This window comes from Octopus bimaculoides, chromosome 3 (assembly GCF_046866305.1).
Source record: "Octopus bimaculoides isolate indiv1 chromosome 3, ASM4686630v1, whole genome shotgun sequence".
Taxonomy (NCBI): domain Eukaryota; kingdom Metazoa; phylum Mollusca; class Cephalopoda; order Octopoda; family Octopodidae; genus Octopus; species Octopus bimaculoides.
Window position 1 is genome coordinate 137,473,904 of NC_142930.1, and position 27,623 is coordinate 137,501,526.

The 27,623-nt window shown below is 35.8% G+C and overlaps 2 protein-coding genes across 5 annotated transcripts in view; one reads left to right on the plus strand and one right to left on the minus strand.

The window, feature by feature from the left end:
* Window positions 1-2,291, plus strand: part of LOC106883252 (uncharacterized) — a 74,561-nt gene extending 72,270 nt beyond the window's left edge. For all 3 annotated transcript variants that reach the window (XM_014934186.3, XM_089349723.1, XM_014934187.3), the window contains one exon: window positions 1,530-2,291. In XM_014934186.3, the coding sequence (XP_014789672.1) occupies window positions 1,530-1,706 (177 nt within the window). In that variant the 3' untranslated portion in view covers window positions 1,707-2,291. The remainder of the gene's footprint in view (window positions 1-1,529) is intronic.
* The window catches only part of LOC106883251 (set1/Ash2 histone methyltransferase complex subunit ASH2), a 154,528-nt gene that overhangs the window by 86,396 nt on the left and 40,509 nt on the right, over window positions 1-27,623 (minus strand). The window contains exons 10-15 of one of the 2 annotated variants that reach the window (XM_052966127.2): window positions 23,321-23,396; window positions 17,028-17,245; window positions 16,396-16,473; window positions 13,391-13,480; window positions 10,429-10,622; window positions 6,919-7,040 (exon numbers count right to left, since the gene is read on the minus strand). In XM_052966127.2, coding sequence (XP_052822087.1) covers window positions 7,023-7,040; window positions 10,429-10,622; window positions 13,391-13,480; window positions 16,396-16,473; window positions 17,028-17,245; window positions 23,321-23,396 — 674 coding nt within the window. In that variant the 3' untranslated portion in view covers window positions 6,919-7,022. Of the gene's footprint in view, window positions 1-6,918; window positions 7,041-10,428; window positions 10,623-13,390; window positions 13,481-16,395; window positions 16,474-17,027; window positions 17,246-23,320; window positions 23,397-27,623 lie in introns of those variants that run through there. The other variant, XM_014934184.3, reaches the window with a different exon arrangement.

Consider the following 27,623-nt stretch of genomic DNA (forward strand, 5'->3'; position numbering starts at 1 on the left):
ATACAATGTATTTTTGTTGGGTTGTGAGCAGAGCTTTTCAAGAACCAGACAGAGACTGATACCAATCATCTTTGTAGACAGTATGCTGTCATCCACTATCTTTATTGTAGACAAAATGAAAGTATGATTAGTTGATTGATATAAGCTGTTTTTGTGTAATTTAACCTGAGGAAGGGAGGTGGTCATAACTACTTTAGTCCTCATAGTTGGCCATTAAAAAGTAAATCTATAATTTTGATTTGAAAATATATATAAATGTATTGTGTAAAGTACTTTGTTCTAAGAGATATATGGAGCTTATGGAACAGACACTTAAATTTATTTTTTGTGTAGAGTTTAATTTCTTTTAAGCATTACTTGGATTTTCCCATAATAACAATTAAACCTGATACGTACTGCAAGGTTAGAGATGAACACAAAAGCACATCCTGGAGATGTAGCTGTTTAAATTTCAACCATGTCAGTTATCAAACTTTGTACCACAAAATATCTAAGTCCAATCCTTTTGCTATATATATGTAGTGTGTGTGTGTTGAGCCAACATAGGAGCCTCTATGTGATCACCTGACCTGCTATAAACAGCAACTAAATCTCTTTTAAATCATACCCAACTACCTTAAAAGGTCAATACATACTGTAAATACATCATCATCATCATTTAATGTCTGCCTTCCATGCTAGCATGCACAATGCAGAACCACTTAACCCTTAAGCATTCAGATAACTCTGTCAAATGTAAAGTTTATTTATTCTCATTGTTTCCAAATAATCATCTAAGTAGAATATTTAGGCTGAACATGTTCAGTTTAAATGCTAAAGGGTTAAACATGGGATTGACATAGCTTTCATCTGCTGGATCAAGACACTGACTTGGGGCAAAACAACAAACATGCAAGCACACACACACAAAGAGCTTCTCTTTTGGGGCCTAACACTGTAGTGTAAGAGTTTTAAGTTCCAGAAAGTTAAAATTGTGCTGCAGTTTTGAACTGCCTTGTTGATGCTAGTTTTTTTATGCCACAAACAGCATCGGGAAGGTTATGAATATATCTCAGTCCTCCAAACCAAGGACTTTAAATCAATCAATTGAAATCTTACAGGCAATGAAAATTTACTTATGTTCTGCCAAATTCACACCAGTCCAGCACTAGTTATTGGATTTGAACTTGGGTTCTTTTAGCCACTGTATCTAACACGAGACTGACAAGGCCAAATGTGACAATTCTTTCATATTTTTATAAAACACCAAATTGCTAAGTTTAAATAAAGTTAGCAGTATTTGGTATTTTATAATAGTAACAATTCTTTCTACTATAGACATAAGACCTAAAATTTTGGGAGAAGACGCTAGTTGATTACATCAACCCCAGCGCTAGACCCCAAAAGATTGAAAGGCAAAGTTGACTCAGAGGTATTTGTACTCAGAATGTAAAGTTGGAAGAAATGCTGCAAACCATTTTGTCTGGTGTGCCATTTTTATGATAATGATATTTAATTTTAATAAATTTATAAACCAATTACTTTTGTAGGTGGAGACTATGGAAGAAGAAAGTGATATGTTAATGGAAGCTGAACCCACAATCACAGAAACAGAAGAGGAGGGAAACGTGATGGAAGAAGAAGCAGTGGCACAGGAGGCATCAGCAGAAGAAGAGGTAGAGGAGGAAGGGGCAGAAGAGGGAGAAAGCATGCAAACCAAGCTTTGATACACAATAACACAAATTTTTCTTTGATTGATTGAGAGAGTGAGAGAGAGAGAGAGAGAGAGAAAGAGAGAGAGAGAGAAAGAGAGAAGATAAACATTTAAAATATAGCCTACATTTACACTAATGAAAAATAAAACAAGAATAAAACAAAAAGAATGCAACAACGCAAAAAGAAAAACCCAACAAAAATTAAAATGCAGCCTTTTTTTGTACAGATTTATATAATTATTCCCGCCATCCCATGCTAGCATGGGCAGAAATTCTTTTTGCAAATCTGGATATTTGCATATGAATCTTTGGAAGAAGTGTTTGTCTTTTTTTTGTCTGTTTAATTTCTAAAACTTGATAAATTTTATAACAATTCAACAAGAGGTCGAGATATGTCCTCTTATTTTTATAGCTGTGCAGATCCAGACAAGTAGTGTAATATTTTTTACTTGGCGGAGAGATATGACCGTAACAATGAGGTTAGCTGTCTTTTTAATCCACACTTAACCTCATAACCATATTGCACAAGCAATTTTTTTTTAAATGTCAAAGAATTATATGAAAAAATATAAATAAAAAACAAAAAGGTTTACCCTTCTCCCAATTCTGATTTTATACTTGGCCAAAGTCTAAGAATTGCAGGGGGAAAGGAGAAAGAGATTGCATGATGGTCATGTCTTACTAAAAGGAATCAATGTAGAGTGAAATGATAAGGTTAAGCAACTGGGGTATAGATTCAAATTGCTAGTTTACTTCCAATAGTACAGCAAATGAATTCTATGATAGTAAACATAATGAATTTTTACACAGGCACCAAGTCTCATTTGTGGGGAGTGGTTAGTCAATTGTGGACACTCAGTACTTAACTCAGAAGGATGAAAGTCTCAATGAATCTTGATGGGATTTGAAGCCGGAATGTAAAGAGACATAATTAAATACCCATCTTGACAAGCTCTGCCCTTTTTACAATGATGATGATAATAATAATAATAATAATAATAATAATAATAATTGTTTTTAATTTAGGCACAGGACCAGCAATTTTGAGGGGAAGGGTATAACTAATAAAACAGACAGTAGTTTTTGACAGGTACAACATTGATATACTTACTAGGCATTTACTTCAGTGTTCTATAATTTTGTGTTTGCCCTACAGCCATAGTAGTAGTAGTAATGATAGCAACAGCTCATTGGACTACAGCTTGGCTTCATATTTCATCAGATAATTGTTTCTCATTTATTATGGGGATGGTGAAGGGAGTAAAATAAGTACCAGTAATACAATGTGAATCTATTCAATTAGCTATGCTGCATTCCTAGTAAAAGTTGGCCATGAGTGTAGACAAAAGAAATAAATTATCTTATGAATGAGCTTGGAATTTTAAAGGAAATAAATATGGATAACTATGATGTTTATGCTTTAGTTTGAGCGAGTCAACCAATAAGTTATTAATGCAACAGAGCAGTAAAATTTTATGCATTTTAAATTTGATAATTGGAGGGTCTAAGAGGGGAAGGGCATGTGGATTTGTAAACATGATTAAGTAGATGAATGTTATTTGGCCAAAGAAATCTGTGATAGTGTTTCTACATGAATTGCAACTACAAGTCGTTATCTCAGCTGCAGATAAATTCAGCCAGACAAGTGCCTTGTTCAAAAGCAAAAATGGAAAGCTTTTGAGCATGTTTACAATCAAATGCTAAGTTTCATCAGTAAGTTGTACTTTTTGACTTTTTCTCTTCCTTCTATAAACTCCCTCTCTTTTTGATATTATCCAAGTGAGGTTGAATCAAGTTCAATTGTGTGGGAGATGACAAATTTCTGAGCCACCACCAATTTTCAATAGCAACAACCATCACCAAACCATTCCTGCTACCACTTCTCTCTTGAACCAGTATTACATCACTACAGTAACATTACAAATATTACAATTACAACCACCACCGCTATTACTACCACTACTACTGTAAAACATGAAATCTTTTGTAAAGCTTAACATTACACCAACTTCTTTTCTTAGTTTCAATGCAGAAATTTCCTTTCTTACACACACACCATCATTATCATTTTGATATCCACTATTTATGTGACCAACCCTCACTAATTTCCATTCGAAGTAATACCTCCCCTAGTTCCTCAAACAATGAAAAGATCAAAGGCCAGGCATATTTTTATGGAAGACTGCAAATGACCCTGTTGGTATGAATGGTGATTTCATTCACAATTAGTGCTCAAATTTCAAGACAAGACATATACATACATATATATACGCATAACATGTTTTATACAGCTTTGTCTACTAATCTGCTCAAAAGACATTGGTTGACAGCAATAGAAGACACTTGCACAAGGTGCCATGCAGCAGGATTGAACTCGAAATGATATAGTTGCAAAGCAAACTTTGTAACTATATAGTCATGCCTGCATTTCATTTGTATGTATGTATGTATGTATGTATGTATGCATGATACATGCTTGCATGTATATATCTACATGTATGTTCACTCCCTATCAGTCACATACACATGTCTATGTGTTTGGGTAGTTATTAAAACATGCTAATATAATGCTATGTATATCTTCACAAGAGTTAATAAGTTAAAAAATGTACAGATTTTATTTACATTATTTACAATTGATGGATATTTGTCCTCATCTTGTTTGTTGTTAACACGTTTCAGCTGATATACCCTCCAGCCTTCATCAAGTGTCTTGGGGAAATTTAGAACCTGGGTTCTCATTCCTAAGGTATTTTTCGATGTTGTTGTTGTTGTTGTTATTATTATAATTATTCAGGTCACTGCCTGGAATCGAACTCAGAATCTTGGGGTTAGTAGCCTGCGCTCTAAACCACTACACCATATGCCGGAGTTCGATTCCAGGCAGTAACCTGAATAATAATAATAATAATAATAATAACATCGAAAAATACCTTAGGAATGAAAACCCAGGACCGAAATTTCCCCAAGACACCTGATGAAGGCTGGAGGGTATATCAGCCGAAACGTGTTAACAACAAACAAGATGAGGACAAATATCCGTCAACTGTAAATAATGTACATAATTCCTCATCTTTTAAATATAGAAATGTACAGATTTGTTCTAAATTTATGCTGTCTATTCAGTTAGTGTAAACATCAATAACATGGGTTTAGGTTTAGTTTCACTGCATGGTATCCTAGAAACGTGTCTTTTACAGGCTGGTGAAAACTGAAAGAAGACATGTGTGTATGTATGTGTCTCCCTGTTTTGATATTGCACAATAGTTGTTACCATCATACAAGCAGTGTCCTTCATTTCCAATCTTTGTGGAAACATTGTCTGGGTATAGGGAAGTATTACCATGGAAGGAAGCAGGTGTGGGTTAATGATGGGAATGGCATGCAGTTACGAAAATCTATCTCAATGAATTCTGTCTAAGGCAAAGAAAAGTAGACATAAAAATGAAAGAAACATTGAAAACTGATATCCCAAATGAAATACAGTTAATTGTTCTTCAAATAAAAACACATAAAGCCTCATACATAGACACATATACACTCACACTATTCTATATGACGTTTCCAGATACCGACTTCCCACTCTGTAATCATTACTGCACAGAAATTCTATCCAACTACCACTTGTCACATTAAGTATTCAACAAAAGCATCATATGGGGTCTATATTTGGAACGTATATATATATATATATATATATATATATATATATATATATATATATATATATATATCTATAGTTATTACTTTATGGCTACTTTACTTTGCTGACATGTGTCTGACAGAACTGAGTGAGGCAGATTTTCTATCCAGATGTCCTTCTTGTTTCCAACTCTTGCCTATTTTTAAGCAAGATAATATTTCCCAATGGTATGTTTTCATAGTAAATTGGAAATGAAAGACACCATTTGATGATGGGGTATAGTTGTTTATTACTATTATGCAATGTCAGCACAAAGAGTCGCAAACACACACTTGATAGGCTTCTCTCAGTTAACATACACCAAATTCTCTCACACTGTAACAGAAGACACTTGCCCAATGTGTCACACAGTGAGGTTGAACTTGAAACCTGTGGTTGGCAAGTGAACTTCTTAACTTCACAGCCACACTTACACACACACACACGAACCAATGAAGTAGACTCTAAATGGTAACTCAACTTTTTTAGAAATAGCCATATTTTCACAAATCATTCTCTCCTGTCCTAAAATAAGGATGCATGGAAAAATGTAATTCTGAATGTATAAAAGAAAGAGGTCACAGTAGTAATGTCTTTGATCAGAGCTAAACAATAACAACACACAGTACCTCAACAAGTAGACAGTTCCTAAAACGCACACACACACACACGCGCGCGCACAGACACTCACTCTCATTTACAAACACACACACACACATGAGAAAAAATTTCTCATTTTCACTGTAATGATTTAACTCTCTCAGACACAAGATTAAGAAGCAAATCAACAGCAACAAAAAGAAAAAAACTTTTTAAAAGAAAAAAATTTCCCAATGACATTTCAAAGAAAAAGTGATATAATAACTGGAAAACAGGCTGTTAATAGCTATCATCATAAAGGGCAGACATCTACTTTGTGCTGTACATTTTCTTACACTTTAAACTGATTTGTACCCATCAAAATACCATTATATATATATATATATATATATATATATATATATATATATATATATATATATATATATATATATATATCAGCTATAAATTATCTGAAGCTGTGATTATTCAAAATATTTTTTTAATCTGCAAACTTTCACATCACATGCCTGCTTTCTTTTCAATTCCACAAAGTATATTGTTTTTGAATTTGTTAAAAATATATCAAAACAATGATTAAAGAGTTTTATGTAAAAAAAAACAAACTGTTAAATAATAAATTAATAAATAATATGTATATATCTATATGTGCACACATATTATATATTTGATATATATATATACACACACACACACACACACATATATATATATATATATATTTATATATAAGCTAACACATACAGTTATGTAACTTTATTTTGTTAGTCTTGTTTTCTTTTAATTTTTTGATTATTTTCCGAGTTATTTATTTTATATTTTGTTTTGAAATAAAATTCTGGGTTAGTTTTTCAGTCACAGCAAATCATACTTCCTGATTTGCAGGCTGGTGAGTTGTCAAAAACAGTAGTGCATCAGAGTAATTATCATCTTATACTATTTACTTTCATTCCACTGTATTCTGCTAAATCCAAGTTCAATTCCTGTTTGTAAAGGTCAGCTTTGAATTTCATGTCTTCATAATGAGGGGGAGTGGATCAAGAGAATTATACAAAAATTGGTACCTTAAAAGAGAAGACTAACTTTTTAGGTATATTTTATCATGTTGTAGAGAGGGGAGAGAGAGAGAGAGAGAGAGAGAGAGAGAGAGAGAGAGTGAGAGAGACCTGTTCCCATAAAAGAAAGACTAATGAGTCTTCTTTATACTGCATCAGTTCTTATTTAGAGTTACTGCTTTTCTTGTTTGGAAGCCTGGAATGCAGCTTGTGGAATTTCATTCCATCATCATTTCGTGTCCATTTTCCATGCTGGCATGGGTAAGATGGTTTGATAGAATTCAATGTGTCAGTCTTCCTCCAATGTCTCATTTTTGGCTTCTAGATTGAATGTCTTTCCTAATACCAGCTATGTTATTGAGTGTACTAGGTGTATAGTGCACCAGAACTACACTGATTGCTTTGCCATGACTAAAGAATTCTCTCAAACCTGGCATTGCAGCAGTTTGAATCAGTTATCAATTGGAGTGTACTGGGTACTTTTTGAGGCTTTGCAACTTGCAAAGCAAAAGAGAGCATCGCATGATGGAAAAGAACAGGTTTATTGTGAGAGGACAGTAATGGAAAGAATAATGGAAGGAACAGTGTTAGGGTGGGAGAAGAGGAGACAAAAGAGATGGGGCTTGCTCATACATAGTATTCTGACATATATATGTGTGTGTAAACACACATATACATACAAGCATTTATCAAACTACTTCATTACAAACTGCAGTATGTTTCAATTTTACAGTATTCTCAAATGAATACAAAATCAGGGTGTCAGTTGTTAAATGTATAGCTTAAAAATGGAAAAATGAAATTAGGGTGGAGTTATAAATTCCTAGCAAAACCATCCTATGAAGTATAAAATTCAACAAGTTATTTATAACTCAGGTTATAATATACATATGAGTTATGAATTTCTAGAAGTTGTTTGTAGTTATAGATTATCATCTATAAGTAAGTTATGAATACTTAGAATTTCTAAGAATGGAAAGAGGTAGAAAGAGAAGAAAAAAAAAATTGTTAAATTCCTAGTATGGATTTTCTATCAACTTTAATTTTGAAACTATAAAGGGATGAAGAAGTAGAGATACACAGCTTAACTTGAGAGAGAGAAAGAAAGAAAGAGGAGAAGGAAGAGGAAAGTATTTGAAAAAGGGAAATAACTATGCTTGGTATTCAGTAAAGGAATAAGTAGAAACTTTATACATGTCTTATGAATATGATGACTGCACAACAGGTACAGTATGATCACAAACAGGCTAACAGCAATGATAGCCTTCATATGTGGCAGGAATACAGGAGCATTAAACCTGAAAAATACTTGGGGAATAGATTCGCTCAACTGCTCAGATGTAGTCAATAGTTTGTTACCTAAGTGACCAACCTAATTAGCTGTCGGAGTGGTTGCTCTGAAAGCATAGTTTTCAGACTTAGGAAAAGCTCGGAGTTACCAATTCTCCTGGCAACACAGAACCTCTGTCTCAGAGTGAAGGACAGATTATATGATGTTTATGTACAGAGTGGAATGCTACATCATAGTAAGATTTGGGCCTTGATTGCAAAAGACGTGTGAGGACTAGAATGAAATGAGCCTGCTTTGCTGGATGTATAAAGTTAGTGTACGTGAATGATGTAGTATGAATGACCTGAATGATAAGAGGAATCAGACATAATATATAAGAGAGAAGATTGCATTGGTAAGGGTATGTGATACATATAGATGACAGTTGTATATGAAAAGTACTGAGTGCTCAAAGCAGACTGTACCTATGGAAGACAAAAATCTTGAAAGACAAATGACGAAGTGGTGACAACCCATGTTAAGATGCTGAACATCATAAAAGATGTTGATTGGCAATATACATAATCATCATCATTTTAATGTCTACTTTTCTATGGTTACCTGAATTAGAAACAGTTCACTGAGGCAGATTTTCAATGGTTGGATGCCTCACCTGTTACCAACTCCCAACTCTCACCCATTTGCAAGTGATGTAATATTTCTGTAAGACTGGACATGTTTCCACAGAAGAGTGGAAATGGAGGACACTGCTTGTGTGACAGTGATGCTCATTTACAATTACCATGCTATGTTAAGACAAGGAGACACATATACAATTATACGTATACACACATACACAACTGACTTCTTTCAGTTTCCATCAACCAAATCCACTTAAAAGGCTTTGGTCAGTCTGGGGCTATTGTAGAAGACACTTACCCAAGAGGCTACATAGAACTGACTCAGAAATCATGTTGATGGGAAGTGAACTTCTTAACTACACAGCCATGCAGTACTTGAGAAAACTTCCTATTTCTTTCATTTATCCTCTCCACATACCTTCTCTGGTTTCTTGTCATCCTCATTTCTATCTCTCTTTCATGCACCCTTCCACCCACTCTTATTCATGCTTATAATGCAGGGTAGCACTTGATCCGCTCCTACTTAACCGACCCCATCATCCTTACAAGCCTTCATCTCTTTCTCAGTGACCCCTAATACTAATATTTCCCTTCTCCTTTCCTCTGTCCCTTTCATTATTCCCCCAACATTGTCTTCTGTCACGCTATCCATTACCACACTCTCACGACAAAAATCTTTTCTTCAATCATCTTTCACTGTCTCTCAACACCTCATCTAATGTCATTACTCTCTCTTTTATTCTCCCTTCCAGTTGTGGGGCTCTTTAGTCTTATTAGTTACAAAGATACCGCACTAGTGCTACAAGAAAAGGAGCCAATACAAATCTGTAAGTGGTTGTTGAGACAATGCAGGATTGAGAGAACACTTGTTTTACTGAAGGGGAAACAACCTCTATTGTGCTGATACCACAATAAAATACACTTGGTATATTTTGTAAAGTGGTTGGATTTTGGAGAGGCAATAAGGTGTAGAAAATATACCAAATTGAAGATGTTGGTGCAAGTTATATTCCTTCAGCTTGTTGGATCCTGTCAAACTATCAAACTCATACCAGCAAGGATTGTGGACATAAAATGATGATGCTACTGTTGATGATATTACACACAGACAGGCTGAGGTGTCAAATCTCAGTATGACATTCCAGAAGAGTTAAAAAACTTAAACACAGTTTAACAAGACCATGTTGAGAGTGGAAGCCACTTTGTGGTTATTTAATCAACTTGAAATAGCAGTTAAATCTCCTTAAAATCATACTCTACTGCCTCAAAAATAGGAAGGACACATTGGTACATGATCCTAGAAGTATGGGAGGTAAAATGACACTGAAAATGTAGAGGAATCAAACTAAATACTGCAAGATTTATAGATTGATGTCATTCGTGCCACTTCACAACTCTATATATGATTAAAAAGAACAAAAATTAAAGAACAAGCTGAAAAAAAAATGTGTGTGTGTATAAAACTACAAAAACCGAAATTTCCTACCTTATCTTTGTATGTTGGTGGTAATAGTTTCCCTGGATCATCTGGCTGGGGTAAATAAATGTAGAACCCTAAAACATCACCTTCACCATATCCAAATGAAAAATGTTTGCCACGACTCTGATGGAAGCTTGTCCCTTTCTTTGACCTCCAAGAATAGCTAAACTTATCATAACCGCATGGAGCTTGGACATTCCCTGTGTGTGATATTTTTAATGTTAAAAGAAATAAAGAAATTGTGTTAAGAAGGAGGGCATATACTCCAAAGTAATAAACAGAAACAAATATGTTAATGACCATATCTTATATTGGTATAAAGCTAGAAATTAAATAAACTTTTCAAATTAATGTAAGGATGAAAAGCAAAATTAATTCTTGTGAGATTTGAATTCATTGCTAAGAAGTCTTTAACTAATGTTGTGTTAAACTCAATCTGCTACTCTACAGTCTCACTTTCCTTAAACATTTAAAATTTTTCAAATAATTTCACCCACTGGCACTGATTTGACTAAGAACAGATATAATGGATTGAATCAAAAATGCAAGAACGACAGTTATTTAAGTAACCGAAGTGGGATGAAAGTAAAATCAAATCTAATGGGAATTTGAACATGGGGAATAGAGAGATGAACTGAATACCAAACATATTTATGCAAGTGCTAAAGTGTCTTTATATTCCATTAGCTTTTTGATTATGATAATGATTTCCTACTTTAGCATAACATGCAATAGTTCATCAGACTAGATATAGTCAATCCTTTATTGACCTCTGAAATGAGGTAAAAGTAAAATTGAGCTTATAACCAAGAGCAATGAAACTAAACATTCTAATATATTTACTCTGGTAATCTATTATGTGGATTATTCTAATCAAAAGGATGAAAATATTTTTTTATTTACATACATAGATTTATCAGTGACAGAAAATGAGATATCAGACTGTACATGACTTTCTCATGGACACCAGTAATGGAAATGAACTTTTTTTTTTAGTTCAAATAACTTACAAAGGAAAAAAACATTTACATAAGTGTTTCGTATATTTAATGTAACTTCCATATTTCCCCACCAACCACAAGATCTCACTTTAGAATACTGACTATATGATTGTTGGAAATCTAAGAGAAAAAAAAAATAAAGAGAAAATGTCCCACAACAAAGCTGGTATAGTTACAGTAATAATGCTAATTAAATGCAAAAGTTCAAGCAAAGTAGTTTCTTATTACTGGGACTAGGGATTCCTGATAAATAGAAGACATGGGTTGCATAAGTACTACAAAAACAACCTTCAACACTAATTATATATCTGATTCAAGCTCTTTGAATAATTATAAAGTTATTCTAGAAGTAGGAATATTACTGTGGATACGTACACAAATATCTATTAACATGTCCTCATTCATTAATGATTTATAAATATATGCTCCAAATCTCAGATTTATATTCGATGAAAGATATGGTATTGCGTTATGCTCATGGCTCTCAAAAGATCTGATGTCAGCATAAGTAAATTGGTTTCAACTAGGTATCGAAAACCAGCTTGCATTGTAGTAATGGTAGTTGGTCTTGTAACCCCAAACTTGAATTCCACAAAAATCATTCAAGATCTGGTCTTCTTTGTAGTAATTCAAAGGAGTAATACATCTGAGTATGTTCCTGTTGCTCTTTTTTTTAGGTTTAAAGGAGGACTTCAACTGAGCACAGTGCAGCTTCTTCCAATGAATATCAACTTAGAGCAAAGCTCAGTAATTAAGAATTAAGTATCTTGGCTAGGGATACAACACAGTGCAGATGATAAGATAAATTCCAGAAGTACTTAGTTGGCTGTCTATGGCCTTTCGGCTTGGTTAGCTATGATCTTCAGTCCACACCAGAAATGGTGATGATGAAGATGATAATGAAAATAACTAAAGCTAATACAGAGACATAGACTTTGATTCTCTATTGGAAGCAGTTTCCTGTCTATGAACCACTGCACTTGAAATAGGCATGAATTCCTAATTACCAATGTGCTGTGTGTGTATCACACATATAAATTAATGCATATATGTAGTATCAATAAGTAAGGCAACATTTAAACAATTTTCACTGTCCAAAGACTGATAGAATTATTGGACATGAGATCATCGTTTGTTTAACGTCCACTTTCCATGCTGGTATGGGTTGGATGGTTTGACTGAGGACTGGTGAGTCAGAGGCTGCACCAGGCTTAATCTGATTGGGCAAAGTTTCTACAGCTGGATGCCCTTCCTAACACCAACCACTCCAAGAGTATAGTGGGTGCTTTTTACATGCCACTGGCACGAGGGCCAGTCAGGCAGTTCTGGCAACGACCACACACAAAAGGTGTTTTTACGTGCTACCTGCACGGGAACCAGTCCAGTGGCACCGGCAACGACCGCGCTCAAATATACACACATATAAATAACTAAGAGTAAATATTTGTCCCACATAAATAACTTGATCTTTTGTGATCATAGATATACATCTAAATAACCTTGTTGACTTTATGGATGTATGCTGTTGTCGGTTGATTTGGGAGCATCAGCTTAGACTGTTTGATCATGTTGCTCGGTTTTCTGAGTGGGATCCTATGTCTTCCTTTCTGAGGATCCAGCTGGGGTGATGGCTTGTGTTGGTTGACCACATGACTCATGATCATGATGAGGAAATGAATGGGACATTGTTTGTAGGGTTGCCTGGGATAACCTGAGCAGATGCTGACAAATGATGCATGGCGCAATGTGCTGCAGTAGCGTATGCCCCAATACCACATCGGACATGAATTTATAGAATGTAGAAATGAAGTCTTGATAATCTGCCAGAGGTATTAGCAGAGAAAGTGAACTAAAGTGAATCTAAGTTGCTGCTTCAAATCTATGGAATCTTACTATTATGCATATTAGGTGCTCACTATATACACAAACATCTATACTATACACAAATATCAACTACGAATACTAACCAAGTGGCTGAGCCCATCCAATCCGGGTGGCAGTGTCAAGTGGCATGTCGTCTATTTTTGCTTCATAGTACCAAGAACCACAGCGAATACCTGACGTACATTAAAAAAACAAAAGCTAGAAATACATAGCACTACTTCACAATATATTTAATGGTTTGAATTTTTTTATTTTATATTAACAGAGATTATAATTACCACCATCATTAACTTTAGATTACCTGGAGTCAACAAGGAAACTTCTATGTTTGTTTGCCCTGCTAGAAATTGCAGTCAATTCCACCTTAACTCACATCATATCATCTTAAAAATGGAAAATATATATCAGTTGTAATCTTAGCACCTCTTAAACTCTAGGAGAGACAAAGCAGCGATGCCATTGATAAGTTTGCTCTTTAGGGTTAAACAGCACAACAATATTAGATTATCAGTAAGATTCATTAATAAAAACTCACTTAAGAGATCATCCTACTAAGGCTTTACTCTCATTTGGCGCAGCAGCTGCAGGCTGGAAGATGCTTCATGGCAGACCCTGCACCAAATGACTAGATGTGATTAAGGAAGATCTCTAGAGGCTTGACGTCACTTTGGAGGATGCACAGGGGCTGACATGGGACTGTCAGCGAAGAAAAGTACTGGTAGACCTGGGTGGCTTTATGCATGATGTCTCTGGGACCACTAACCTGGGATAACCCCAGCCCCATCAAGTAAGAATGTGAAGCAAGTAAACAAGCACTTAAGAGATATGAATATGGACCCACCAGGAATAGTTGCTGAAATGCTAAAAATATCTGATGAAGTGGGGATCAAATAAGTAACTCACATAATCAACCAGGTAAAATAGGGAGGTGTCATACCCAAAGATTGGAGTGGAGAGTATGCTTTTGGGGTAGTTGTTGCTTAATAGATTGTTACTGAGCTTGATCATTTCTTCGTGGTGGGTATCACGATCGCTACTTATATTCATTGCTCGATGTTTTAGGCACTGAGCAATCCCTCTCTTTACACTGTATCGATAATGGGAGTTGAAGTTGAGGTATTGTCCAGTGAAGGTCGGCTTGCAGTATATGGATGTCCTGAATCCATACTTGGTGCGTGTTATTAATATATCCAGGAATGCTAGCTGATTGTCTTTTTCTTTTTCCATTGTGAACTGTATGGATGGCTTTATTGAGTTCACATGATCTAACAGCACTTGGACATCTTCCTGGTGGGGCCAGAGTATGAAGGTGTCATCAACATATCGCAGCCATAGGGTTGGTTTTAGTGGTGTTGATCCTAAAGCCTAGTCCTTACAGCAAAGTCTGTGAAGAACTTGAAGTAATTCCAGATGTGAAAGCAGAACTTAGAATTGAGAGACCTCAAGAAAATCTTCGCAACGACCAAAGTTTTAGTAATTAGAAAAGAGGACAGAACTCTACTGCCCTGTTTCATATGGAGAAAAGGAGCTTGTAGGCACAACATACAGTGTACACTATATGACCTGTGGGTGCTTAAGAGGTGTACTGGGTTCATAGGTAGTAATACAATTCATAAGCAGTAATACAATAACTTCTTTTCAATACTTGGAACATTCTATAAAAGTAGTCAATGAGTTGGGCAAGCTGATCAACAGTGGGGGAAGGTCTTCTAAAAGCATTGTAGCCAGAATAAAGGCAGGATAGAAAAAGTTTAGGAAACAGTTACTTTCGCAAGCAACAAGAAGTTTGGCTCTTTGAACAAAGGGTTGATTGTATGTTACTTGTATATGGGTGTGATGCTGCATGGTAGTGAGTAGTGTGGAAGTTGGAGAGAAATGAACTAATATTACATATCTGCTGGGTCTGTAATATTAGTTTGCATGAATGAAGAGATACAGATAAGTCGCAATATAGACCAGTTATAAAAGGAATCAGCAGTAGTGTACAAGTCTACACTGGTATGAACATGTGATATGTATGGTGGGTAACAGATAGGTAAAGTGCTAGAATATTCATGTAGAAAGAAGTTGAAGAAGAGGAAGACCAAGGAAAACATGAGCAGAAGTGGTTAAAGCTGATCTTGGGGCATTTAAATCTCATACAACAAATGACAAAAGAACATGACAACTAGGGAGATGCTGTGTTGGCAAGGACCTGTCCAACCCATGCAAGAATGATGATTTATTGCACTGTCTTATTGGAAGCTTGTATTATTAATTTTTACAGGTTCATGGCAATGATGTGCAGTCCTGCCATAAAATGACAAGAATATTTTGTTTGTAAAATTGCTTGTAGTAAAATATATATTATTTTCAAGTACAGCATTACTGTATCACAATCATTTGAATTTTGTTTCCAAGTATATCATGCTTGTTGTTGTTTTAGCCCTGGCTCAACCCTGATTAAGAGCTTACCAGCAATAACTAGCTTGTCTTTTTCAGACACACACATATATATATATATATATAGGACTATATTATCTCACGTGACTGCTCTCTTTTAAGAGAGAAGGGTGTGATTTGAGGGAAATTTGGCTACTATTACTAAGTAGGTCAAGCAAAGTTGTAGGGGCTCCTTATATTGGCATTAATGAACTGGATAATTTAGAAAACTTGACATAGTTTCACAGATCAGATAGGACCACATCACAGCTCAAAAGAAAAAAAAAAAACATGAGATGGCGAAACAAAACACATAACATTGCAACACAGAATATTTGACATCACAACACAGGACACATAACATCACAACAAAAAATACATGAAACTGCAAGACAGCACAAATGACATAGCAACACAAAATTTGACACTGTGACATAGAGCACAACATATTAATACAGATCAAGCAAGACTGCAAAACAGAACAGAAGACTATAATGCAGAAGATACAATGTCACAGCACAGAACATACAGATTGCAACAAAATACACAACATGCTCTTTCAAGCAGCACAACACAACATATAGCAATATTTATCATAACATAATACAAATTAAATAATATAAACAGTTCTAAAGAGATAAATAAAATAACAAAACCAATAACTGACCATGTGTGGCTCTCACCATGCTGTATCCTTTGTCTCCAGTCACAGTTAAACAGTCGTCTGAAATTTTTAGTTGTGGAGCTAAAAGAAACAAAACATACTGTAGAAGAGAGAAGCACATAAACAGGGATTTAAAACATAATTAATAAAAGAATAGGGATTAGATTTCCTGTTTATACATATATATATATATATATATATATGTGACAGGCTTCTTTCAGCTTCTGTCTACCAAATCCTCTGATAAGGTTTTGGTTGGCTCAAGGCTATAGTAGAAGACATTTTCCCTGGGTGCCATGCAGTTAGACAGAACCTGAAACCATGTGGTTGGGAAGCAAACTTCTCAACTACACAGCAGCACCTGAAAAAATGTCAAAGCTGGAATGTCTTCTATTATAGAACTGGCCTGAGGCTAAATAACAAGTTAAATAAATTTTTGTCTCCATATTCATTTTTGATCATTACAATTTCTTAAGACAACTCCAAAAGGTGTTTAGCATTTGTTTAGTTCTACCAGCAGACAATAAGGCAAAGAGTACATCCTTTCCTATAGTTGGAAAAAAATGAAAAAGAGAAAAAGAATACATTTTAAGTGTAATATAAAGCAGTCACAAGATCAGTAAATTCCTGCTTACCACGGTCATGCAAAGCGAAGAGGACATCATTTCCTAAAGATGTTCGGTACAAATAACCGGGAATAGGCTTTCCAGCCCAGTCTGAACTTTCATCAAAAGCTTGTCTATTAGGTGCATGTGGGTCTTGTTCTGCTAGGATATAACGATAGCCATCTTTGTTAAATGGATGCTCCAGAGGGTAGCCATGGGGGGCTAGCTTCATTGCAGAATTCAATTCACTGGATTTAAAAATTGCAAAAGACAAAAATTGTGCTCTTATGAGATTTAAGAATAATTTGACCACTTCAAATTTGCTGTCATGTTAACTAAAAAAGTGTTGTGAGTTGATAGTAAAGGTAGATGATAGATTTTTGGTTGAATAGGTTACATCAGAGATAGAGATAACAGGTCCAGATACAGAATGGAAACAAGTTGTATTGCAGACCTAGCCAACTGACAAATCAAACAGTCTGTAGTGACCATGCAACCAGGAGATGGTGACGAAGGAATGGCTCCTTTAGCGCATCGCACAGTTGGCACAAATATAAAAATGAATAATGGAATGAGGTAAAAATGAGTTAAGTGCCAACAAGGAAAAAGAGAGACTCAACCGGTACAGATGTATAAAAGTAAGGTTTTATTAGTAGTCAACTAGAATGTCTGTGTGAGTGTGAATGCGACATAATAAAACACAATATAAGACAGGCCGTCATGTAAACAAAGAGTGTGTGTGTATACAAATATGCGTATGTGAATGCAAGAGATACAGAGCATAGAAAACAGTCTATAATAAGGACGTTAGAAGTCCAGACACAAGGATGAGAAATACCAGTTTGTATTCATGGTACACAGTGGTAAAGGTGCTGTACAAGAAGTTGTGGCCGTATAGCAGAGACGGAGAAAAGATTCTGTCACCAGAGAAGTTACAGATGTTTAAAGTTTGATAATTTTTACCCAATCAGAAAACAAGATTCAGAATCTAGCATTTTCTGTGTAACAGCTGTCTATCACAAAATGAAAGTAAAAACATTACAATTATGAAGTTTTAAACAAAATGAAAGCATTTACAAGTCATATCAAGAAAGAGGGGGGAGCAGGTTATGTGAGAGATATGCATATACAGAGAAAGTGATAAAGAGTGTGGTGAATGTATATAGAGAGGGAAAGGCATAAAAGACAAAATGCTGATGGAGACAGATAGAGAGTGGGAGATTTGTTGATCTAAAAGTTGAGTTATTTCTTGCAGCAAATTTTATTTTTTGATTAATTACAACTGGAAACCTTATTGTTGGGATGCAAATTTTGAAAAATAAAACCTGTTTTTCTCAAGGGTGTACCATTTCAGGGCCTTCTATTACATGAATACATGCATTTTCATTTATATAGTATATATATAAATAAGAGTAACCAGATGTAGTGAGCAAGAGAGAAGATTGTGCTGAACTGAGCATATGACGTATGGATGAGGACAGCTGTATGAAGAAATGTCTGGCACTTACAGTGGATGGGACCTGTAGAAGAAGGAGACTGAAAGAAACATGGGACGAAGTGGTAAAGATTGGTTTCAGGATGTTGAGCCTTATGGAGGAGGTGATAAAAGACAAAGTTGAAAGGAGACATGGAATGCTCAAAAAAACTTGCTCATCTACACCAGCATGACAAAGCTGATGTTAAAACATTCACATATTCTCACATATATATAATAAGTATGTCTATACGTATGAAACCATGCCAAAGCAAATATTGGAGTTTGATGCAGTATTTCTGCTCATTAGATCTATTGAACTGTCCAATCCATTACAGCATGGAAGATGGACATTAAATGATGTATGTGTGTCTGTGTATGCAAGTGCATATATGTGTACATTTATGTGCTTTTCCTACAGCATTAGAGCATTTTAGCTCTTATTTCTAGTAATGTAGGTGTCTTGACACCTTTAGTTGCATTTAGAGACAATTGTATTTTTCCTTCATGGTATCACACTGCGCATGGCTGTTTATATTAATTTTTATATACATACTAGTGATCTGCTCAATCATCCCTGAATTTCTAGGTAAATATATATATATATGCTGACAGAGGATTAAGCCTGGAATCTGCCGAATAGGTGGTCCTTACTGAAAAGGTTACAGAAATAGCCAAAACTGAACGTTCAGTCTAAGGAATTCTCGAGTTGATGTTTTGGGTGATTGTAGCCCCTGTGAGCATATATGCATACATTTATGTGCTTTTCCTACAGCATTAGAGCATTTTAGCTCTTATTTCTAGCAATGTAGGTGTCTTGGCACCCATAGTCGTGTTTAGTGACAATTATATACAGGGTATGTAAGGTATTTGAGGACATACCTTTTTTGGGTCACTGCTGCATTTTTTGCTAACTCTGTATAATCTTTGTTTCAGAAAATAACAATGGCAGACTATCAGCTTACTAGAGAAATGAAGAGGCATGCTGTTATTGCAGTTATAAATATCTTGGTTTTTAAAAGTTGCCAGATCTTTCGTCTACAAAGTTTGTAAGGAGTTAGAAACTGAAGATGGAAACATATCACCAGTATTAAAGCATAAAAAGCATTCTAAATGCTCTGAAATCATCAGAACCCTTGAATTTATCTAGCAAGTTCAACAGACCATTGATTACGACCACAGAAAGTCCATGAGGTCAATTGCAAAAGATCCCCATGTGTCAAAAGGAACAGTCGGAAATGTTGTCCACAAAGACAAGTCTTATATGATGAGAAAAGGTTAATTTGTCAGAAAAAGCAAAAGAAAATCACTACATCAGATCTAAAAGGTTCTTGAACAAACTGGAAAATTCAGTAAAAGATTTGATTTGGTTTTACTCAATGAAAAAAACTTCAACCAAGATCAAAAAGTTAACAGAAGAAATGACAGATGGTTATGTGCAGACTTGGAACATAACACTTGGAACCCTTCTGAAGCTCCAAGTGTTATGCATACAAAATTTCCTGCAACTGTCATGGATTTAGGGGTTGTCAACAAATGAAAGACATGTGATGCCTCCTTACATCTTTCCACAAGACCTTAGAGTTAACTACTGCCTACAATGAGGTCCTGGAAACAATGGTTAAGCCCTGGATAGACAGTGTATGCAATGGAAGGCCATATGTGTTTCAGTAAGACTGCACTATCACACACGGCTCTAATGACACAGGAATGGATGGCTGAAAATTTTCATGATCACACAACCCCTAACATTTGGCCTCCTAATTCCCCAGATCTCAATCCATTGGAATATTACATGTGGAGCACTGTTGAGAGAGAGGTCAATGAACATGCCCCTACATATAAGAATTGCATTGGATCGCTTTATTTCCAACCTTTCTGTAGTGATAGTCATCTCTTTCTCCATCTTTCAAGCTATTTCTATTGTCATACATCACTTGTCACTGTCTACTTCTATTTCTTATCACTTCCTCCAGCTTCTTTATCTTTACCCTCATACATTTTCTCCTTTCACCTGTCGATTCTTGTATCTTCTTGTAATATTTCTTCCATTCCCCTCCTCAATCATATGTCCTAGAGTGAATGTTTATGTATCAGAGTAGTGAGTACCCTTTACAGTTACCATGTATAAGGCAACTCTTCTCACAATGCTATGATGAAATGCATCCAGAGCACTTCTTAGACTGATTGGTGAGTAGGCAAAAAGAACATTGGGCTGAGAGGTCCCTTTAGTCCTGTTGCAATGAGGACTTGAAAAACCTCTCTAGTATTGCCTCAGGTGTTACTGCAAAATGCATCCAACACACCCTTGGTGATAGGAAGGGCATCTAGCCAAAGAAACTAAGACAAAATGAAGCATACAAATACAAGTCTCTGTGAAAAGTGGATCTCAATAAAGACTAACTTGGACCTTGACATTCAGTCCAGCCCATAGTATGGAAAATAGATGTGAAAATGATGATGATGATGAATGATAATTCTTTTTGATTAGGCACAAAGGTCATTTTGTACTTCGGATTGCAAGATAGTGTGCGAGAGAAAACTGTGATGTCATAGGAGAGAAATGTGTCTGCATGGATGATGGTGTCCTTGTATTTAATGATTCTGCAAAGAAAGAGGCTTGGAGATGCCATTATGAAAGACTGCTGAATGTGGAATATGAATGGGAGAAGGAGAGTCTGCCAAAGATTGACCCAATTGAGGGACCAGCTACCCAAATTGACAGTACCCTGGCAGATAAAGCAATTAAGGATGTGAAGACAGGGAAAGAACCTGGCCCATCAGGAATTACTGCTGCCCCTGGGAGCTCCTCTATACTAATGACCTTGCTCTAATAGCTGAATTACTGCCATAACTAGAGACGAAGTTTAAGGCATAGAAGCAAGGTCTAGAATGGAAGGGCTTTAGGATTAACCTAGCAAAAACCAAAGTCTTAATACATAGGAAGACTGTCAAATCACAAACCCCTTCAGGTAGATGGCCCTACTCAATCTGTAGAAAGGACATGGGTAAAAACTCCATAAGATGTACCTGGTGTAAGCAATGGACATATAAAAGGTGCAGCAATATCAAAGGAAGGTTAACCGGGAAGATAGTTTTTGTGTGTGGCAGATGCACAGGGGCAATAAACACTGAAAATGTACAGAAAACAGATTCCATCACATGCCAGGGGGAAAAACTAGAAGTAATTAATAACTTCCACTACCAAGGCAACCAAGTTTGTAGTGGGGGTGGTTGCTATGAAAGTGTAGCTGTTAGAATAAGAATAGCCTGGGCAAAGCTCAGAGAGCTCCTACCTCTGCTAGCAACTAAGGGCCTCTCGCTCAGGATGGTAGACTGTATGATGCAAGTGTACGAACTGCTGTGCTACACGGCAGTGAAACATGGACCACGACTGCTGAGTACATGCGTAGGCTTGAAAGAAATGAAGCTAGTATGATCCGCTGGATGTGTAATGTCAGTGTACATACATGACAGAGTGTAAGTGCCCTGAGAGAAAAGTTGGGCAAAAGAAGCATCAAATGTGGTGTGCAAGAGAGACGACTGCACTGGTGTGGTCGTGTGTTATGTATGGATGAGGACAGCTGTGTAAGGAAATGCCACTCCCTAACTGTGGAAGGAACCTGTAGAATAGGTAGACCTAGGACGATATGGGATGAGGTGGTGAAGCATGACCTTTGAACATTGGGCCTCACAGAAGCAATGACAGGAGACTGAGTCCTTTGGAGATATGCTGTGATTGAGAAGACCCGGCAACTAAAGTGAGATCGCAGCCATGGCCAATGCCAGTGTTGCATGTCTGGCCCATTTAAGAGTACCCCTGATACATCAGGCGATATGATATGCTTGAGAAGACCTGTTGAATCAAGTAAACCCAAAATCATAGCTCCTGTTCCGGTGGCATGTAAAAAGCACCATCCGAACATGGCCGATGCCAGTCACCTCTGACTGGCTCCCATGCCGGTGGCATGTAAAAAGCACTATCTGAATATGATCGATGCCAGGCCTGGCTGACTGGCTCCTGTGCCGGTGGCATGTAAAAAGTACCCACTACACTCTCGGAGTAGTTGGTGTTAGGAAGGGCATCCAGCTGTAGAAACATTGCCAGGTCAGATTGAAGCCTGGTGCAGCCGCTGGCTCTCCAGATCTCAGTCAAACCAACCAACCTATCTGAAACATGACGATGACAATATTAATTTCTTTCATAGATGTAAAGTTTGAAATTTTTAAGAAGAGCAAATAAGAGGTTGTGGCATTGATACTTTTCCCAAGATCATTAGCAGCATGAAGAAATTGAAGTGAGAACAACTAAGACATGAAACTTCTCTGAACCTGTTGCTACTATCAGGTTATTCTGCTGTTACATCCTAAGCCACAAGCTAAAAATTGTTAAATTACTAACATGCTTATCAGGTCAAGCAACACCCATTAACACAATGAGGAGATCACATAACTTGCTCCAAATAGCAGCAAAATTCCTCTCAAATCCCACTCTATTGTCTTTGTTTTTTGAAAGGAAGGACATATTGGATAGATAAGACACCTAAATACATGGTAAGGTTGAAAAAAAAAAAAAAACTGGTTGGTCCTGTTGGTCATGGCTAGAACGTATTTAACCATAAGTCTGCATGACAAAAACTCATCTGAATTAAGTAACTTCCAAAAAGAGGATAGTTTGTTCAGATTGCAAGCATTTTCCTATCTCAATCACACATACCATTTAACACCAACATATTCACACTCCTCTCACCATACCCAAATTGCTACTCCCCCACTCCCACCACCTGCTGACACTCACATGCTTACAAAGCAAAGAGCAAAGTGAAAATGAATGTAACACACCACTAACCTTTTCTTTTGCTTTGTCCCAGTTTGCTGCGTACCATCCAGAGGTGCTTTCCTTTTGTTGCCACGGCCTTTTGAAGCTGTTCATAACAGAGTCAGAATAGGTTTATGTAAATAAAGACAAGAAACAAAAGTTGATATAAAGTTCAACAATAACCTAATTACAAAATAAATAGTTGAACATTTTTACCTTTGAAAGCATTTCATTTCGCCAATTATAGCTTAATAAAAGCCAAAAGAACGAATAATCTTTTTATTGTTTCACACTGATTTTCTTGAGTCTATAGGAGTGAGAGTATATTCTTTTTATGTTGGAACAGTTGTATTTAGAACTGGATGCATTTCCTTATAACACTCTATCATAGAAGCATGAATGAACCTGTTTTTCGAATCACACAAAGTGGAGAGTGAAGAGTTATGTACCTTGCTCAAAAGAACAACACAATGGCTGCTGTTGGATGAGTAAATTTATATTTGGATTCTTTGAGCATTAGAAATACATTTTACATAATTTTTTTTGCTGATACATTCATAACAATAAATGTGCTCACTCTTGCTTTGCTGGGTAGCACTTGTAGTTGAATCTGATGAATGATAAAAAAAACAAAACAAAAAAAAACAAACTAAAACAAGTCTATGTATATAAATTTATTTGAAATGAGTATCTGAACCATCATCATCATCATTTAACGTCCGCTTTCCATGCTAGCATGGGTTGGACGATTTGACTGAGGACTGGTGAACCAGATGGCTTCACCAGGCTCCAATCTGATTTGGCAGAGTTTCTACAGCTGGATGCCCTTCCTAATGCCAACCACTCCGAGAGTGTAGTGGGTGCTTTTACATGCCACTGGCATGAAGGCCAGTCAGGCGGTACTGGCAACAGCCACGCTCAAAGCAAAAGCTTTAACACTGGAAAACAATATACTAATGTTGGTGACTTGTTCAACATTATCATTATAGCAACCTGCAAATAGGTTAGTTGGAAAAATAAATCTACTTATTAAATGACTGATAATGAGATTTATTAACTGAAAGCAGTAATTGTATAAAGGTACTAGCAGAAGAATGTTAAGTTCTCAGTTTAATTGTTGTACAATGTATCTTCTGTAACAATGTTGCCTTCAATTACGTGCTCATGTTAATGGGTTATTCAAATTCTTTGATTGCAAAGCCTATTAATTTTATATAAATTTCACAATTTTACAACATATCTTTTTCTCAATGGCAAGGAACTTCACTGGAGTTTGTCTTCTTCATTGCAGCTATGAATGCTTTTGTAAGTGACTGTTTTGCCATCAAGTAAGTTGATAATTTCCTTATTTATAGATTCAACAACAGCATTAAGAGTTTTTGTATAACACAGATCCCTTAATGAAGGAAAATAGAAGCACACGATAGTTAGCAGCATCGTTATTTAGGTCACCACTTTGCATTTGTTTATCAAACTGTGAAAACACTCTGCTCTTCTAATGATTCTTTTTGACCTGTTAAGCTGTTTTTCTACTTTGCAATGGCTATCAAGAATATAATCTTGTGATAATCTTCCTCTCAACAAAAACATTTAAGAATCATTGATTTGATACTTCATGCTGCATGCATAATTCTGTTGTCCATCTGCATTATACTGTTGTTATTATTCACACCCATGAGCCAAAAGTTTCAACATTTCTCACTCTTTACAGATAAAAGAACAAAGTGCAATGGATCATAATCCAGATTCAGTGGGATAATTTGCAGTAAACTCTTATCATGTTTACAGAAAACAATGTTTAATGTCCACTACTATTTTCTGTTCTAAATAGAATGGTTGCTATTTCAGAAGCAGTAAGAGCACCATAATTTTTCTTAAAACATGAACCAATGACCAAACTGTAGTTTTACATAAATAGTTGCTAAGTGAAATGACATAAAAATGAAAATTCTGCACATTTTCCAGATGCATAGGGCTCTTTTGAACTCATACTATATTAGTTTTGTGAGTTTGTAGGAATTTCACTGGCGGTCTCTTTCTTACATTGGACATGATACCAGTACTCTAGAATAAATTTGCTACTGATGGGATTCCGGAAAACTGGAGATTAATTCTGAATGCAAAGATCCAGAATAATTATAAAGCATTTTGTACAATCCTCTAGCAATTCTGCCAATTCAGTGCTCTGAACTGCTATTTCATCAATCTTGAAAGGATAATGTAAAGTCAACCCAATGGGATTTGATCACAGAGTGCAGAGAGCTGGACCAAATGTTGTTTGGTATTATAGCCAATGCTCTAAAAACTGCAACTATTCAAGCAATTCATGCAGCAGCCTCTTCACTTACCACCACCTGGTATTGTTTTGTCTTTGAATATTCCATGTAAGAATATTCAAATATGGCAGGAAGAAAATGTGCCTAATGATTGCCAAAAAAATGTGATTTAAGCTATTGCAGAAATTATAGAGGGATTCTGCTATTATCGACTCTTAGAAAAGTTTTTAACAGGATACTTTTAGAGCGGATGAGGACAGCAGTTGACAAATTGTTGCGTAAAGAACAAACCAGAGGAAGAAGTGCTCATGTGTAGATCAAATCGCCACTCTTTGCATTATCTTAGAGCAAAGTGCAGAGTGGAATGCACCGCTTTATATTAACTTTAATGATTTCGAAAAAGCATTTGATAGTGTAGATAGAGAAGGCTTATGGAAAATTATGCAGTACTACGGCATATCAGACAAGTATATATCTATAATAAGAGCAACTTATCAAGGAATGTCATGCCGAGTCTTGCATGGAAACGGAGCTACAGATAAATTCGATGTAAAAACAGGAGTTCGACAGGGTTATATACTTACTCCCTTTTTATTTCTACTAGTTATAGATTGGATTATGAAAGAAACTACGATTGAAAGCCAAACAGGCATTAAATGGACGGATGTAGAAGCTCTAGAAGATCTTGACTTTGCAGATGATATAGCGCTACTTTCAAACATATAACCAAATGCAAAATAAAACGTCAAGATTAGAAGCAATAGCTGCCAAACTAGGATTGAAAGTCAACCGCAACAAATCAAAAATTATGCGTGTTAACGAGGAAAACAGTGAACGTATTAAACTAGAAACTGGTGAATTAGAAGATGTAGCTGAGTTTACGTATTTAGGTAGTAAGATAACATTCTCAGGTGGCACCGACAAAGACATTAAGACGAGAATAAGTAAGGCAAGGACCGCTTTTCACCTGTTAAAAAAAGTATGGAGTGCAAGTGTAATTTCAATAAAGAACAAAATAAGAATTTTTAACACTAATGTAAAAGCGGTGTTATTGTATGGGGCTGAGACATGGCAAAAAACAGTTAAGTCAAATAAGCAAATACAATCATTCATCAACAGGTGTTTGCATAGTATAGTTAAAATTAGATGGCCCGAACACATAAGCAATATGGAGCTACGGCAAAGAACAAATCAAGTTTTGATTAGGGAGCAAATATTTAAGAAAAAGTGGAAGTGGATTGGTAGCACAATTAGAAAAGACACCAAATATAGCGAAAAGTGCTTTACAGTGGAATCCGGATGGATATAGAAAGAAAGGTAGGCCTAAGAACTCGTGGCGTAGATCAATACAAAAGGAACTAGAGAAAGGGGGACATTCATGGCAGAGTATAAGTACAGAAGCGAAAAATTATGCGACATGGAATTCAATTATAAGTGGCCTATACTCTGTGTTGGAGAGTTAAAGGCAAAAAAAAAAAAAAAAGAGTAACTTCAGTAATACACATGAATTGCTGTTGTATGCATTGGGATGCAGGTACATTGTAATCGACCAAAGATTCACAACATTGAGGGACCATGAAACAGAAAGTCAAGTCAAAAATGATCTCCCAAGAGAAATGGGCCACAAGACCAGGAGACAAAAAGAGAAAATTTTAGAAATTTAATAAATCAAAAGTGTCTGTCCAATATCCAGTTTGCACACATTGTATATTGTGAATCTAAAAGTATCTATAAGTCAGTTTTACATGTGTATGTGAGTGTTTATCTGTTAGAAGGTTTATCAAGCCCTCAGTCTTGTGGCTGTTCAGTCTCATGACCTGTTACTGAAATTCTTGAATTATCACCTATTTGTCTTTTCCATTTTTTTTCTTCCTTCTGTTTCCATTTTTACCTCCCTATAATATCTTTGTTCTTTTCCAATGTTTTTTGCCTTTCTAATTCTCCTTCTTTATTATTAATGTATACATGCAGAAAAATAAAAGTTGTCTGAATAGACTCAACAGTGTATAATAATAATTAATTATAACTGTTAACTGAGTATTGTTAGTTAAAACTTA